The sequence below is a fragment of the Pantherophis guttatus genome, chromosome 3, assembly GCF_059756535.1.
Source record: "Pantherophis guttatus breed Tessera chromosome 3, ASM5975653v1, whole genome shotgun sequence".
NCBI classification, from domain to species: domain Eukaryota; kingdom Metazoa; phylum Chordata; class Lepidosauria; order Squamata; family Colubridae; genus Pantherophis; species Pantherophis guttatus.
The window spans coordinates 148,702,942-148,721,194 of NC_142065.1; the positions used below are offsets into that span (position 1 = coordinate 148,702,942).

At 36.0% G+C, this 18,253-nt stretch overlaps 1 protein-coding gene across 2 annotated transcripts in view; it reads left to right on the top strand.

Moving 5' to 3' along the window:
- NUP153 (nucleoporin 153) overlaps positions 1-18,253 on the top strand; it is a 38,992-nt gene that overhangs the window by 12,459 nt on the left and 8,280 nt on the right. For both annotated transcript variants that reach the window (XM_034429186.3, XM_034429187.3), the window contains exons 9-18: positions 580-726; positions 1,358-1,410; positions 2,571-2,694; positions 3,308-3,445; positions 5,777-5,860; positions 6,010-6,100; positions 6,447-6,551; positions 7,222-7,854; positions 8,716-8,910; positions 10,237-11,064. In XM_034429186.3, the coding sequence (XP_034285077.2) occupies positions 580-726; positions 1,358-1,410; positions 2,571-2,694; positions 3,308-3,445; positions 5,777-5,860; positions 6,010-6,100; positions 6,447-6,551; positions 7,222-7,854; positions 8,716-8,910; positions 10,237-11,064 (2,398 nt within the window). The remainder of the gene's footprint in view (positions 1-579; positions 727-1,357; positions 1,411-2,570; positions 2,695-3,307; positions 3,446-5,776; positions 5,861-6,009; positions 6,101-6,446; positions 6,552-7,221; positions 7,855-8,715; positions 8,911-10,236; positions 11,065-18,253) is intronic.

The window sequence follows — 18,253 nt, forward strand, 5'->3', positions numbered from 1 at the left end:
AGGAATTGTCTATTCATAGTATAATAAATTGTTGGCAGTAATAATTGTTGGCCAGAACCAGTATGTTAATGGTTTGTTGCCAAAGCAAATGTGCTGTCTACTGTCCATAATTTCTTGTGTAAAATGAAATTGATATAATTTATTAATAAAATTGGCTGAAATGGCTAGATCAAATGGCTAAATAACTATGCATCATATTTAAATTTAATCAATATTTTATATTAATCTAGCACATTGTTTTAGGGTGTAAATCTTATTAAGTTTAATTGGGTTTTCTAAGTATTAAAATGTTTAGGTTTAGCGCACTAATCTATTTCTTTGAGTACATTTCTAACGTCTGAATTAAATATGCAAATGAACTAAAGATAATTTTAGATTTTGAAAACGAGGTATTTTATCATTTTATATACTCCTTATTTCTGAGTCTTGAGGTGGTTGATAATAGACATAAGGATTTTTTTAAGTATTTCAAAATTATTTTAAATATATACAAATTGCAGCAAAAGCTTTCACATGTGTAGTGATGAATTAGCTTTCTTCTGGTTGCTTTTGGTTCAGTGAATATTTCTTATTTTAAAGGTTGAAACTCATTATCCACCAGTTCAGAAGCTTGTGACACCCAAGCCTGTTTCACGGTCAATGACTCATTCACAGTTTTTTAAACCTTCTCTCGTGTCTGCTGCTGAATCAAGCAGGGTACGACAGAGACTAGAGATCAACCATAAAGTAAGTATATGTCAAAGCATCTAACTATACACTTAACTGTTATATACTCTCCATTCCTCTCCAGTATTTTATGTCCTGATTTAATTTGAATTAGCATTCTTGGAAAAATCTATTAAATATTGCTTTACCAGTAGTTTGCCACATATAGTTAAAAACTTTTGGAGACTGAAAACATAGAAATTGCAACCTTGCTTATTTAAGTCTGCTTTTGAGATATGATTTGTGACCAAAATGGATTAAATTTTTTTTGTTGTTGTTAATATAAATAGTGGGAATCTGGTTTCTTTGTTGAAAAGTATGTTGGCTAGTGTACTAACGGAATTAATTATGAGGTGTGTTTTTGTTTTTATTTTGGTGCCTTTAAGTCGATGATGTAGTTTTTTCTTGGCAAGGTTTTTGGAAGTGGATTACTGTTATTGCCTAAAGGAGAATTATTTGAATTAGTCTGGACAGCAGGAGGCAGTAAGAAAGTATTATTGAAGAAACACAAATAAACAAAAAAGGGAGTTTGAGAAATGTTTGAGTAAACAAAACTTGTGTTTTTCATTTATTAATGCAATTTTCATTTTTTATAAAACAATATATTAGAAAATAAATGGACTAAAAATTTAAGCATAATGTTTCTTTACAGGCAGGGCAGGAGCAAAGGCTCACGATGGAATTGCAAAGTGAACAATCAAAAAGGTATGTAAAGTTCACTGTGGTTCTAAAGAAATTGAATATATTACCAACCTAAAAGGTAATAAAAATAATCCTCAAGTTATGACCAGTCTCTTAGCAACTGTTCAAAGTTACAAAAGATCTCTCCAGGGCTTCTTACAACCCAGATTCAAGGTTTCAGTGAACATCCCCACAGTCACATGAACACACTTTGTCACTCAGCAATCAGTTTAGTCATAACATGACCCATTTAACAACCAGAACAAGCTACGATCACAATTTTGTCCTAGTTATAGGACAAAACTAGTCCTAGTTATAAATCTAGGACTATCTGTAATTATAGAACACCATTTACCTTTAGTAATGTTCCAACTTGTTTGCTAGTTTCCTTACTCGCCTTCAGGCCCATGTGTCTTCTGAAAAACCTCTCACTATGTACTACATATTGTAAGAGTAAGGACTAAATCTGTCACAATGTTTCTAGTTTTAGTTGATTTTCTCTGCAACAACTGACCAACAGGAAACCGCTGTAGGGTTCAGGAGATTCCCTCATTGAATTTTTCTGGGCAAAGATGTGTAGAAGACAATGGATAAGAGCAAGAGAAAATGGATTACATGAAATTGGTTTTTACTCACATTGTTACATATTGCAAAAGAAAAAGAGCTATTCATTACAGACACTGAATTGGAAATGCATAAGATAGGCCTGTAAAATACTGGTGAAAAGTAACAGAACTGTAATGAAACTGGAAGGAAATGTTCCAATCTCCTTCACAAAGGTCATCTGAATCTTTAGGTAGAAGAGAGGAAATAGTGAAGTTGTATGTTTCAAAGGAATGTAGGACTCACTATTTATTGCCTGCTTGCTTGTTTTCTGTTAAGAAACTAACATTTTGTGCTCTGTAGTCAAAAACATGAAAGGGAATTTTATAGATAACTTTTTAAAAATTTCTAAAAATTAGAAGTTCTGTAAAGTTTGCCATCCAAGACAGGATGCACCTGTCTTTTGATGGTAGTCCTTGAGAAAAAAGATGGCAGTGGAAAATAAAACCTTGAGGATTTTACATTTTTTATTAACTTCTGACTGGAATAGAAACATAGTTATGTTTGTTATTTATAGGGTATACCAACTGTTGCAGTATATGTGAAAAATTTTGCAACATATATTGATTTTGCCTCAACAGTGTCACAAGCCCTACATTCACGACTTCTACAGCCAATGGATTACCACCTGCAATAGGAAGTGGTGGAGGCAAAATGAGAAAGGAAAGAGGTATACACTATGTACCAAAACCCACACAAGATGAGGTAAAAATATTCATTATTTTGCAATATACTTTTTTAGTGGAGAAGCTATGTGAAATATTAAACTTTCCATAGATTACGGGCCCACATAAGACCTTTTATTCTTATTTTGTTTGAATAACATAATAGATGGAAAACTATTTAGTATGTTTTAAACCACTTAAGTGCCAAAGTTTATGTGCTGCCTTTTTAGCACAATTGGATTCCAATTTCCTCTGTACAGAAAAGGCAATTAGAACCTGGGAAAGAATCTGCACAAGGCAATGATGATCTGTGGGATGGGGCAGTGGTCTTTTAATGGCTGAACAAGCCTATTCAGTGGGTTTACAGAGGCAGGTACATCATATGGAATATTGTAAGCTCAACTTATCCCATGATGGATAAAAGAGACGTATAAAAATGTCACACCTTGCAAGTTTTAAATTTTCTGTCATGTATATATTCTTTTTAGATATTTTTTAAATATTTGAATTATTTCGTCACTTAGATTAATGGTTTTTTTTTTTCAATTCTTGGCTAAATTGCTTTAATTTTTCTTTAGAAATAAGCAAACCCGAACTTAAAATATAGATTTCTCTGGAATTTGAAAAATAACAACTTGACTTTTCAATTTTAGGAGATGGAGATACCAGCACTACCAGAAATTTCTCTGCCCATTAGTACATCATCACTGCCAAAATTCAGCTTTGGCCCTCTGGCTAGTTCTTCTGGTCCATCCTTAACTCCCAGTGCTGCCCAACCAGTGACTAACAAGGTAAATTGTGTAAAAAGTAGTTATTTTCTGCTTATCCTTTCTACCTTAATCTGATTTGTACCTCCATCAAGCTTTGGAGTTTTGTCATTTCACATTTTCTTTAACGAGCTGATTTATATTTCCATAATAAACAGTATAGACTAATACAAGTAACTGGTACACTGCAAAAATGTCATCAATCCATAATTTATGAACACTGGCCTTGGTTGCGGGAGCCTTTTGTATTCCCAAACAAAAGTAAAGCAGCAGATTTCCTAGTTCTAGATTAAATAGACTACGTGTGTGATGTACAGATAGTCTTCGACTTACAACTGTTCGCTTAGTGACCATTCAAAGTTACGTCACTGAAAAAGTGGACTTATGACCATTTTTCACATTTACGACCGTTGCAGCATCCCTATGGTTTACATTACATGGTTTACACCCACACGTGATTTACATTCAGATGCATGACAACTGACTCACTTAACAACTAATTTACTAAGTGCAGTGATTTAACTAATTCTAATTTACTAATTTAACAACTGCAGTGATTCACTTAACAAATGTGGCAAGAAAAGTCGTAAGATGGGGCAAAACTCAACAAATTTCTCACTTAGCGACATAAATTTTGGGCTCAACTGTGGTCGTAAGTTGAGGACTACCTGTATTTTGATTTTAAGTTCATGACAGTAATAAGGTTATCACGTCAGTATTTAAATAAAAAATAGATTACTTCATAATATTCGTATATATTGGCCACAATGATAAATTTGTTATCATTTGGCCTCTATACATTCAATACATTGAATTTGAAATGAAACATTCAAGATGTGAGTGAAGTGAGGACTTTCAGCTTTAATTCAAGGAGTTTAACAAAAGTGACTATATATTATATAACGTTGAGGTATGTATTCCTCACGAAGATGTGTTGTTCTATGTATCTGATACACTCTATATTTTCAGCACTGTGTGTCTATTAAGGTTGTGTAAAGAATTGCTTTAATTATGAAGGGGTACCTACAAAAAATTGCTCTTCAGATTGCTAAAAGCAGCTGCATCTTTTTCCAGACTTACATAGCTGCTTCAGAAGCTGCTCCTGGCTGACAGCCTGGTGCTAGTCTTGAAAAAACATGACTGCTATAACTACAGTATTTGAAAATAAGTGCCTCATACAAACCTCTTTTGAAAGATATGAAACCTTAGTGTGAATGCATATAGATTGCAGTCCTGCATTGTTGACCTGGAAATAAATCTCTTGTATGGGATTATGCTGCATTCTATAAACCTTGCTGGAAGATTCATACTGATTTCTGTGAAACTTAACAAAACTGGAATGGTTGTATGAGGATTATATTGCATAAAAGGATGATAAATTCATAGATATGTTTCTTTTTTATTATAAAACCTGCCAGTTCATGTTTTGTTTGACAGTTGCAAAAGCTTAGGAGGTAAGACAGAAATAGAATAGATGCTGGTAGCATTACCTGTTGTCATTCCCTTAAATAGTAACTTCTACAATTTCAACCTGTTTTTGAAAAGGATTTGACATTAAACATAGTTTGCTCCATATTACATACTACTTTTGAAACTTTCCTTTGATGCACCAGAAAAGGATACATTTTGTTTGGGAATGCAGAGCATCATTTGTTTCACAACAAAATCTCCTATTTGTATGTGTACATTTCTAATATAATCAAATAATGACTAATTATATTCTTTAGAGCAGGGGTCTCCAACCCCTGGGCCTCAATCCACTACCAGGCCGTGGCCTATTTGGAATTGGGCAACTTGAGTGGCTGGCTAGAGCGTGCGTGCATGTGCACACAGCTCAATTTGCACAAGTGGCTGGTGAGCACTATTGTGCATGTGCGCCAGCCCACCACTCACACAAGTCAAGCTGTATGCATGCACACTGGCTCGCCACTTGCGCAAAGGCTGCATCACACTTGCGCAGCCCAGTTCCCCTCCCCCCCCAAATTGGGTCACCAAGCCACAAAGGTTGGGGACCGCTGCTTTAGGGTAGCTCCGTGATGGTGAACCTATGGCACACAGGTGCACACAGCATCCTCTCTGTGGACATGCAAGCCATTGTTCCAGTTCAGCTCTGCTGCACATGTGCGTGCGCCTTCCATCGGCCAGCTGGTTGTCGGGTCTCAGCCGTGCATGCACAGGGCACATGTATGCGCAGGGGGTGCATATGCGGGGGCCATACATGCATTGCATTTTGGGAGGTCGGGTGCACATGCGGGCATTCACGTGCATGCATGCATGCATGCTTTGGGCACTCGGTCCGGAAAAGGTTAGCCATCACTGGGGTAGCTGTTTAATATTTTGATTTTTTTAAATTAGGTACAGCCAGCTAGCAGTCCTGTATTCAAATTTTCATCTCCAATTGTAAAATCTACTGAAGCAGAAATGCTGCCTCCAGGATCTGTAAGTAATAATGCATGTGATTTTATGGCAAGGGAAGATGGTAATAATAGAAAAGAAAATGTTCAGAAGTAGAGGTCTGCTTGCTATTCCTGTTTATAGAATAGGTCTATTCAACTTCTCTTTTGACATTTAACGTTTATTTCTGTCAGATTGGTGGATTTAAATTTAGTGCTCCTGTTGCAAAATCATCTGATCTTTCAGGATCCAGGAATACTTCATTATCACCCCAGATTAATTCAGGTAATTTTATGCATTTAATATAGAATTTTTCTCTTGACTGGGAAATCAGGTACTAATATTGCTAGTTTAAAAGAAATTGAGAAAAATAATGGTTAAAGTTTATTAACTATTCTTTCAAAACTGAAAATCTCTTCCAATTTTAAATAGTTTTTTAAGCATACATTCAGTTTGGGTAAAACTTTATTCCAGGCTTTCATGATCTTCTAAGAAAGATTATTTAATTTGTATGACAGTATGAAACAGCTGATTATAAAAGCTTCTTCATGAAATCTCTTGTAATAATTAGTCCATTATCTGATGTATATTTGCTCAAGGCAAATGCTGTTCAAACTTTTTCCATCAACAGCTGTCAACAGCATAAGCAATAAGAAAGAAAATGAGTATGATGGTCCTTTTAAGCCTGCAAAAATCCTAAAAGAAGGGAGTGTTCTGGATATTTTAAAAAGTCCTGGTGAGTCAATAGTTGAGATTTTAATTATATGGATTTTAATTGTTTTCTTCTAAGCATTCTTAAGAAAAAAAATAATTTAACATATGAAGAAGCTTTAAATGTGTACTGATTATAAGATTATTATTATTATTAAATCAATCACATTCTATATAATACAGGATGTATTTTATATGTTTATTCATTTAAAATGTGTTTTGTTTCTTTTCCCAGGTAAGTATTTTAAAAGAAACTCATACCAGGGGTGAAATCCAGAAGATTCTGACAGGTTCTGGAGAACCGGTAGCAGAAATTTTGAGTAGTTTGGAGAACTGGCAAATATCACTTCTGGCTGCCCCAGAGTGGAGTGGGAATGGAGATTTTGCAATATCCTTCCCCCAGGAGTGGGGAGGGAATGGGGATTTTGCAGTATCCTTCCCCTGCCACGCGCACCAAGCCACACCATGTCCACCAAGCCATACCAGTAAAAAAAATTGGATTTCACCACTGGCTCATACCACATATTTTTAAGGACATGATTTTAATAAAATCTTAATTTCAGGACAGTGGTTAGCAAAGGAAATCTTAGGGAATTTAATAAGTACATATTGTTACTAAAATGTTTTAAAGTAGTTCGTTTCAAAAGAATTTTTGCTGGAAACCTAAGGTTCTTTTCTGGTTTTTTTTTTCTTAGATTTTGCTTCCCCAACGAGTATATCAACATCATCTTCATCAATCACACCATATGTTGAAACAAGCACAGTAGTTTACACAAGGCCTGCAATAAGTAATTTTTCTGGACCTGTTTCAGGACTTGGAGATCCTATGAAGCAAATGCCAACACATTGGCCACATGACACATGTCTTACACAGAACAAGTTGGCAGAAAACAAATGTACATCCTGTCAAATTACAAAAGTGCCAACATCCAGTGGTACTAAACAGACTGAGGCTTTGGCTCAGAACATCATCAAATCAGTAGTTTCTTCAACAGAAGCACAGGGGTTTGGATATAAGTTTAAGGCAGGAGTTGGAACTTGGGACTGTGATACCTGTTTGGTCCAGAACAAATCAGAAACTGCAAAATGTGTGGCCTGTGAAACACCAAAACCTGGAACAGGAGTAAAACATGCTCTGGTGTTGCCTTTTGTCACAGACAATGCAACCACAACAGTGTCTTCCTCTTCTAGTTCTACTAATGTTACAAACACTTTAGGATTTGGAGACAAATTCAAAAAGCCAAAAGGTGCTTGGGAGTGTTCTGTGTGCTTAGTGTCAAATCTGGAAGAGAACAACCAGTGTGTGGCCTGTCAATCAGACAAAGCAGGTGAGTTTGCAGTATTTGAAAATTGTATTAGAAAAAAGTATCTGCCCCAAATTAGAATCCTAAACGCAGTTACTGGAAAGTAAAACAACACTGAGTTGTATGGAACTTTCTTGTGAAAACATGTACAAGACTACACTATTAAGTAATTTATTTAAAAAATAAAGCCTAGGACACCGCTGAAAATATACTGGAATATTTTAATGTTAAAAATATGTGTATCCTGCTTTTAGAATTGTAATTATTTTATTCTTTGCCCTTATAATGACCATGTTTATACATGTCTATGTTTAAGTATAATACAAGATTTTATTACACTGCCAAATACCAAAAAGATAGGCAGTGGTGTACAGATACAGATAATTTGTATGCCTGTTTTTTCAGTTTTGGGATAAGGATGATAATCATGTAATAATGCCATGTATTAGAGGCATAGATGATAAAAATGATCTTTAGAAATCATTGCTCAGTTGAAATTGGACATAAGACTTGTTCCTCCTCTAAGAGTTCCTTAGTTAATATGTTAACCAGTTTCTCAAGAATTTTAGATTCACTCTGGATTTTTATTTTGACAGTAAAGCAAAACATCTATTATTTATTTGATAGTTGGCACCACCTATTCTGCATGAGTTTAAGTTCGTATAAGTAATTTTTCCTAACTTTTCCCCTCCACTCTCATGTATTTTATTGTAACAAATCTGGAAAACTAATTTCCATTTAAAATTATGAATATTGATTCTATGCTCAAGAGGTATTTGTAATTTCTTCCTATGAAGCAGCTATTAAACTTGTTTAGTTTAAATTAGCAGTTTTCTGGAATGTGCCTTTTGCTAATCGTTGCTTTACATCATTTTGTTTTATTAGGGAGTTCAGTACCTGTGGTCAGTGGCAGTGCTTCATCTTTACCTACCCTTTCTGGAGGATTTTTGAATTTAGACAAATTCAAGAAGCCAGAGGGAAGCTGGGACTGTGAAACCTGCTTAGTACAAAACAAAGCAGATGCAACTAAATGTATAGCTTGTGAGAGTTCAAAACCAGGCCACAAGACTGAATTCAAAGGTATGTAAATAAAGTAAGCTTTTTTATTATTATGTTATTTATTCACTAGAAATAATAAGTTTAAGTCAGATAAGTTCAGATATTGGGTGCCCTTATTGTATTATTTCTAATAAAATGCAGTGTTGGATTTCAATCAGTGTGCATTTACTTCTAGAAAAGCAAAGTCTTTTCAAATCAGCATTGATTTCCATTGTAAGCAAATATCTTACTTTTTTTTTTTTTTGCTCCTCAACCCTTTAAATTAACTTTCTTGCAGTCAAAACCAAAGGACTGCCTTCTCTGAAGATCTTTGAACTGCAGATGAATATTTATTTCACAGTATTAAGAGATAATAGCAGAAGAGGAGAAAGAAGGGTAAAATGGACTTGGGGAGTCAAGGATATAATTTAAAGTAAATAGTTGTGGGAGTTAGGTTTGAAGATCTACAGAGAACAACAGATAGTATATGGCTAAGCCTTGAGTCAGGTCAGGAAAGATTGCAGACCTGGGTGCATGTGTGTGAGAGACAAAGGGAGAAGACAGTTGTGTAGATAGATCTGCAATGAGACAGTTGATTCTGAGGGGAGCAAAAATAAATGACTGACTAAGTTGACTATTATGTGTTTCAGCTGTGAGGGAGAGTGATTTAAGCAAATGGGGATTGATTTGGAATAAAAGAGATGTATATTCTCATAGAAAAAAGTAGTGAGAAACCATTGCCAAAAATGCCAAGAAGATTGCAACTCAATCGCTAAGTGACATGGTTATAGAGTGAAATGGCATGTGACTGTACCCAATTTATATTGTTAGTTCCACTTGCAGTTAAGTGAATCACCACAAGTTTTTAAGGGATGTTACATTACCATGATTTACCACTCCCTGTTGGTCTTCCCATTGGGTGAGTTTGTTGGAAGTTGGATGTGAAGATCACAAATGGTGATTACGTGACTGTCGGATGCTCCAACCATTGTAAATGTGTGCTGGTTGCCAAGTGACTGAATTGTGATCATGTGACTGGGGACACAGTAAAGCAGGGGTCCCCAACCCCTGAGCCATGGCTCACTACCGGGCCATGGCCTATTTGGAACAAGGCTGCCACTCTTGCGGGCTGGTTCCCTCTCCCCCCCTTTCCCCCCCCCCAAGCCAGGCCTCTAAGCTGCAAAGGTTGGGGACCACTGCTGTAAAGCCTAGAAGTTTGTGGACCGGTCATAAAACTCTTTTCAGCACCATCATAATTTCAAATGATCATTGAATGAGTGATTGGTAAACAAGGATTATCTACACCAGATTGTTCAAGACTATATTAAAACTTGAAATGTATTAAATTAAAATTCCATTTAATTGCAGGTTTTAATACAGCTACTTCAGAGCCATCTGCTTCTTCATTTAAATTCGGTATTCAGTCATCATCAGAATTATCTCAGACTGCAGGAAAAAACTTCAAATTTGGAGAACAAGCAGGATTCAAATTTGGTATTACATCAGATCTGGGTTCTTCAGGAGGCTTTAAATTTTCTAAAAATGAAGGCTCCAATCCAGGAAGCTTTTCTTCAGAGTCTAAATCTGAGGAAAGTGTGAAAGAAGGAAAGAACACCACCACTTTCAGTTTTGGACTTCCTGCTGGAGCTAGTAGTTCATCTTCTACATCATTTCAATTTGGAATAGCTAACCTTGGACAACAAGAGAAGAAAGATGGAGCTAACAAGCCAGTTGTAGCAGGTTTCACTTTTGGCACAAGTTCTATAGGAGCCACAACTGCATCTGAGAAAAAAACTGGAATAAGTACTTTCAAATTTGGAAATGTAGAGGAGAAAGAAATTGTAGAAAGTCCCTTTTCCTCTAAGAAATCAGAGGAAAAAAAGGAAGCATCTTCAGCAAAAGGTGGCTTTACTTTTGGTAATATAGACCCTGTGAATGCCCCACCGCTTACTTTGGGAAGGACAGATGAAAAACAGGAGGTGGGTGCCTCTTCTACTCCATTAGTGTTTGGAAAGAAAGCAGAGAGTGAAGAGTCAAAGGCACAATCCATGTTTTCATTTGGGAAAACAGAACAAACCAAAGACAATGGCACAATAAAATCTGCATTTAATTTCGGCTTGGCAAAACCTGCTGAGAAACCATCTGAACAACAAATAAAAACAACATTTGCATTTGGGGGACAAGCAAGCTCTGCAGGTAGGTGGAAAAATTCATTGAATTCTCAAGTTTTTGTTTCATACTTTTTATTATTTTGATTAAGGGTAATATTAAATTGGCTGATTATTTAGAAGATTTACCTCTGAAAGAAAGACCTTGAGAATATTGATTCACAATTGCAAATTCATCACTAAAAGAGTGATGAACTTCAGCAGAACAGAGTTGAACCAAAGTACAGTACTTACTATGAAAAGCCTAATTGAACCAGAAAACAGTGTTATCCAATAAATGAATTATCTAATGGGAAGAACTAAAATTAAATCTACAAGCCACTGTTTTCCATTCAAGTTGCAATATTAAAATTGAAAGTGATCCCTGTGTAGGCATGGATACCCATACTTGGCAAGATTGTTTCCATATAATAGAACATGCTTATTTTTCACCATAAACATTGTACTATTTTCAGAATTCTTAATAATGTAGGCAAGAGAATCTAAAGCCAAATTTTAAAAAATAAGGGGAAGGGGTATTTTTGATATACTATGACATAAATTTAACTTAAGGAGAAGGCATATCTTTAATAATTACTTATTATTTAGAGGTTGAATATATCATGGTACGCCAAAATTTCCAAGAAAGCATATTGAAAGCTTTCCCAACATTTAGAAGCTGGATTTTGTTTTGAATTAAAACAAGTATCTGAATACCGTAGCAATATACAAAACTTACATGAGGTTGGAATATTCTGGAGAACTTTTGTCTGAAACCCCATATTTGGGACGCACTGAACTCCTAGTTTCAGAAGTTTTACTTTCAAACTGCCCAGAACAATATGGTTTGGAGCAGTAATAATCCAATTCTTAAATTGGTAAGTTTTTCGAATTCCTACAGTACATCTGAATTTGATGACTTTCAATAAATTCAGCTTGAGCTGGATGTCCAATAGGCAGAACAAGAAGCTGTAATCTAGGGGTCAAAGGTGCTGTTAAAATGTTAGCATCTACATTGATAAAGGAAATAATTACATGATTAGAACACATAGTTTTTCCTGATCTGGCTTGAGAAAAAAACGTAATGTTACCTACTGTGTTTCTCCAAAAAGAAGGCTGGGTCTTATTTTCTTTTGACCCCTGAAAAACAGGTAGGCCTTCTTTTTGGTGGGTTCTAATTATTAACTCACCTCGTGGCGGTGGCACCAACAGCCCTGCCCAGTAGGAGCCCGCTGCTGGCCCACTTCTGCAGCCGCTTGCCACCACTCGCACACATTGCCCTGGCCTTTGTTTTGCCTTTAGATGCCTGCCGGAAGGCATCTGAAGGCAAAATGGAGGCCGGGGCGATGCGTGCGAGTGGCAGCAAGCGGCCGCAGAAGAAGGCAAGGCAGGTGTTGGGGTGTGTGAGGCCTGGTAAGTAGGGCAGCTCCACATCCCCACCCTAGCTTATTTTTTACCTGTATGCCTCACTCCATCCCCTGCAGCCTGGGTGGGCAGGATCTTAATTAGGGCTAATTTTGTGGGTGGGGCTTAATTTGATTGCATGTGCTCAAAGACATGATAGAGCTTCTTTTCAAAGTGGGTCGTCTTTTTGGAGAAAAACAGTATTAAAATTAAAGGGTAGGACTTATTTGAAACAGCATCATAATAAACCTTTAGTAAAATAGACATCGAAACCCAAGAAGAAAATGTTGTTTTGGAAAGGACCAGTACCACATAAATATGCCAATGTAGGTTGCGCACCAGTAACACAATTATAAAAACAAATTCTTTCTTCACTTGTGTGTAATAGTAGTAGTTCATTGTCTCAAGCATTTTGTTCTTTGGTATTATAAGAATCTGATGCTTTGATTTTCTAACTGAAGTCTTAAACATGCTTTCAGATGACAAACCTCAAGTTCTAACCTAATAACCATAGGTATCTGGAATTCTACAGAAGAAGAGTGGATTTTTCTTTTTGTTCACCAACATAAAAATTCAAAAAGTGAATTGAAATTTCTCCCAGTCTCCTAGTGGTATTTTGTTTAAAAGTTTGAACATTTTATTTTAGACTTGTATATCCTCCCTTTTCCAACAGACCAATAATTACAAGATTATCATTCCTATCAATTGTGCAAGACTGAATGATTAAAAAGAGGTAAAATTGTCACCAGTGCAAATTAGAATGAACATATGTTAAAGTTGGTGAGAACCTTAACTTTTTTCTTTTAACAAAATGATTATAGAAATTGAATACCAATCAGCATTCACATCATAATCAATATAAGTCTGAGGCCAACCATCAAAAAAGTTGGTAACCCAGAATCAAATAAGGAAGCATGAAACAGTAGTAGGGGAGGAGCAGTTGATAAACACAATTTAAAATACAAGGGATGTTGGGATATTGGCAATTAAAAAGCAGAGGAAGTAAAGATTATTATATGGACTGGAGGGTAAAAACAGAAGCAAGGATAGGAAGAATTGAAAAGAGAAATATATACCATGTTTCCCCAAAAATAAGACCCTGTGTTATATTTTTTTGAACCCTGAAATAAGCACTTGGCCTTATTTTTGGGGAGGTCTTATTATTTTGGGGTGTGTGGAGCAAGACAGGGCTCCTCTTGCCCTCTTACCTGATTTCCAGCTCTGTCTCTAACCCTAACCCGAAGAAATGGCGGAGAACAACTGCACATGTAGTTTAATATTTTTGGGGAGGGCTTATTTTCGGAGGGGGGCTTATTTTAGCGCATGCGTTCAAAAGCCTGATTGGGCTTATTATCTGGGGAGGTCTTATTTGGGGGGAAACGAAGGAAGAGTGCTGTGCTTTACAGCATATGTAGCGGAAAGGGGAATCCAAATAAGAGGGTGGGGAATATTTTAATGTTAAGAATAAAAAACAACTTAGTAAAAGGAATTTAATAGCTAGATGTCAAAAGTGTTAAAATAACAATATTAAGGTATTGTTTGTCTATTTAAACATTAATGCAGCTGTAACTGCATTTAGTTTCTTACAGTTTCTATGAACATTGAATATTTTCTCAGAGTAATGGATTAATGGATTGTAATTCTAGAATTCAAAGTAATTAAGTACAATTATGAGCTTTTGAACTTCATTGACACAACCTTACAGGTGCATAATGAAATCTTACAATTGAGGCTTTAATTTTCATTAGTAAAGTAATTCTTTAAGTAATTGACGATTGATCAGAAAAACAACCAAATATTTTTTATATTAAAATAGTAACATTCATTCCTTATCCCAAACCTTTTAAAAATAGTGTATTCAGATACTGATAAAATTGGAGCAGGGAGAATAATTGAAAAACACAATGTTTGAATTTCCTTTTTTAAAAGAAGAGGGAGACAGCCCCCTCAAATATCCATATTTTTGTTAACAAAATGTGTGGTTAAATAAATGTCAATTAAATCATTGACATTTGAATCACTTTATTTTAACAAAAGTAAGAGTTATGAAACATAAGTGGGTACTATATATGCAATTAAAATTCCTAAGTTGTCCTCCATATAGGACTCCTAGTAATAAATTTTTGTTCAGTTAAAAGAATATCAATTCTTTTTTCCATTGTATAATATTAAAAAATGGATATTCTTTCATCTTTATAGTAAATATTTCTTTTGTCCTTCTGTTATTGTTGGTATGAAGTCAAAAGAAGCAATAGGGTGTTGGAGTTGAATGAGAATGTGTAGTTATTCATGGTTGGGTATTAATGAATGAATTACCTCTTGAGCTGAACTTATTTAAGGAATTATAGTGGAAATGACTTGCTAAACTGAGGTGTTGCAATTATAGCATCATTATTATTATTTATTACAAGGGAAAAGAGATAGCAAGGAGCAAGCGAATGAAGACACAAAATTCAGTCCCAACTTAAAATAGATAAAAGATGGAAGAGGAACTCAATGTAGAAACAACAAGGGGAAAACATGATCAAGTATGTGCAGAATATATAGTGTAATTGAGAACAAAGATTTTTAAAGGAGCAAGAAGACATATGCAAATTAGTGAATGAAAAAAATTCCTATTATGTGGGTAGTAAGAGGTAAAGGGTAAAGGTAAAATTTTAGTCGTTGCGAACTACGGAGGGCGATGTTTATCTCCGTTTCAAGGCCATTGAGCCAAATGCTGTCCAAAGACATTTCTGTGGTCGTGTGGCCAGCATGACGTCAGAGTGCTGTTACCTTCCCACCAAAGTGCTATCTATTTATCTACTTGCATTTGCATGCTTTTGAACTTCTGGGTGGGCAGGAGGGTACAAAGAAGAGATCATAAATATAAGCAGTATATCTTGAGGATTTGTTTATTTATCCTAATTTGGAGGCTGCCCCAACTCCTCCATGTGTCAAGGCAGCTTCAAATAGAAAAAATACACATGGAGATAGGAGTAAAAAGAACCTTGGCTAACTGGGAAAACAGTACACCAAGCCATTTATTAAACATAACAAATGGTTTCCCCAACCACTCTATCCTAAACCTCCAGAGAATAACCAGATTTTAAAAACAGATTCCTAAATGTCACAAGGGTGAGAGCTACGCAAATCTCCAGGGAGATTTCATTCCAGAGGGCAGGGCCTGCAGCAAAAGAGGCATGATTCCTGTGGTGACAAAATAACACTGTTTAATTATGAGACCGGGATTTGACCCACTTTGCTGTTATCATAAGAGACAGGCAGAAACAATTTGAGATAATCCCTCAAAATAGCCAGACCCTATGCCATGAAGGGTTCTAAAGGTAACGACCAGTGCTCTGGGTTCAAATACAAACATTAACACAGAACATTTTAAAGTCCAACATTCAACTAAAACCAGAGCTTTACTTGCTGGGAGTAATGGGCATATAACTGAAAAGACATGTAGACAAGATAACACTGTTTAATTGATGAGACTTGGAATTGACCCACTTTGCTTTATCATAAGAGATGGACAGAAACAATTGGAGATAGTCCCTCAGATAGTCATGCCCTATGTCATGAAGGGTTATTGAAGGGAAAGTGATAAATAGTGCTCTGGATTCAAATACAAACATTAATACGAAACATTTTAAAGACTAATATTCAACTAAAACCAGAACTTTACTTGGTGGGAGTAATGGACAAACAACTGGAAAAGACTTATAGATTTAGGGATAATTGTTTTTGTGCATGGTAATTGCAGTGAGATTATTAAAATACCTGAAATACTAAAATAGAGGAATGGTTGATGAAGGTGACAGAATTTGCAGAGATGCAAAATTGATCTATTTAGTTTGAGAAAAGACAATAATTACAGTAGTTAAGAATGGGAAATCCTTTCTGGACTTTTTGCTGAAATTGGAACAAAATGCCCTTGTGAATGATAAGTTTAATAATTAGAAAAGATAGATAATGGAAAGGGGGAATTATGATATAACCTTAGAAAAAGAAGCTAAAATTTGAATTCATTTATAACTGCTATAAAAAAGATTAGAAGACATTTAACAAAAAATATTTTTAAAAAAATGTGATAACCAATACTTTGAATTGCACTTGGAAGCCAACTGGTAACTACTGCAGTTTGCAATGTGTGAGTTCATAAGCACATTTACCGTGTTTCCCCGAAAATAAGACCCTGTCTTATTTTTTTTTGAACCCTGAAATAAGCGCTTGGTCTTATTGTCATGCGCGCAAAAGCCCAATTGGGATTATTATCAGGGGATGTCTTATTTTGGGGGAAACAGGATATTTATATATTTTATAGAATTATATAGCCACCAATCTGAAGTATGTGATTCTGAGTGGCTTAATGTGACCTTCCCAATGTTGCCTTTGCTACTACATTTTGGATTAGCTGTAACTTCTAGATGATCTTCAAGGACAGCCCCATGTAGAGCACATTGCAGTATTCCAATTGTGAGGTGACCAGGGCATGAGTGATTTATCTAAAGGCACTCTGATCCAGAAAAAGGTGTAACTGGCCATCTAGGTGTACCTGTGCAAAATCTAGCCTGACCACAGCTGTTATCTGTTCTTTGATCAGAAGCTGGGAGGCCAAGAGGACCCTTAATAAGAAAATGCAGCTCCATTGAGGATTAATAATCTCTGAAGCTAGGGGGCTCAAAGAAGATACTCCATCTTTTCAGGGTTGAGCTTGAGTCTGTTCTACCACATCTATATCCACCCAGACTCTAGGCATTGGATTGTCAAACCCTGCAGGAGCTAAAATAGGAATTAAAGGACTGTAGCCATGATCTCTTCCCCCTGTCAACATCGATTCAAACCAGCTGCAAGAAAGGAGGAGAATTACCACTGAGCAATGCCCACTACTCCATATGCAGATTGAAAAAGTTACTGTGGTTGACACTATTAAAAAGTGCTAAGAGATCAAGAAGCAGTAGGAATGGATGCACCACTCTTATCCCAGCTTCATCACAGGTCATCAACAAGCATGACCAGAGTTTTCTCTACTAAGCCCTGGCCTGAAACCCAACCAAAACAGTTCCAGATCAACCACCTCTTACAGGATTTTCTGGAGCTGAAGCCCAATCATTTTCTCTATCACCTTCTCTAATAAGTGGATGATCAAGACCTTTTTTGCTAATAAGGGAAGATTGGACACTAGACAATAGTTGTCCAGCACCGCTGTGTCCATCAATGGTTTCTTGAGGAGACGTTACACTACAACATTCTTCAATGATGAGGGATCACTTCCTCATTCAAGGTTACTTCCCAGGCAGCTTTCACCATTCAGTAGGGGTCTGTATCTAACAGGCAGGAGCCCAACCTAACAGATAGGAGAACCCTCTCCAATCACAATGTCAAATTCCAGTTAACCCTACAAGTTCTTGCCTTGGACTCCTCAGGTGGACCTGTCTGGAATCTAGCTCTGAATGAATCCAAGCACCCTCTGCCAATTGGCAAAACAATAGCCCTGCTCATAGTCCTGCTGCTCATTCCTGGGTCACCTTACATAAAGTTGCTGGGCAGCTAACAACAGACTCAATAAGGACAATGTTTTGCTGTCCTTTTGGCCATGGTGTAATCCATAATATGAATTCCTGCTTAAATTTAGATACTGGATGTGAAGGTAGGGAAGAAAACCGAAAAAATAACCTGTAAGATGAAAAATACTATCACGGATCAAGAATAAAATATGAAAAACAGAAGAGAAGGGAATTATTTTATTTTTACTTATTTATTTATTTATATTTATTTATTTGTTTAAATTTCTATACCGCCCTTCTCCAAAATAGGACTCAGGGCGGTGAACAGCCAAAGTAAAAACA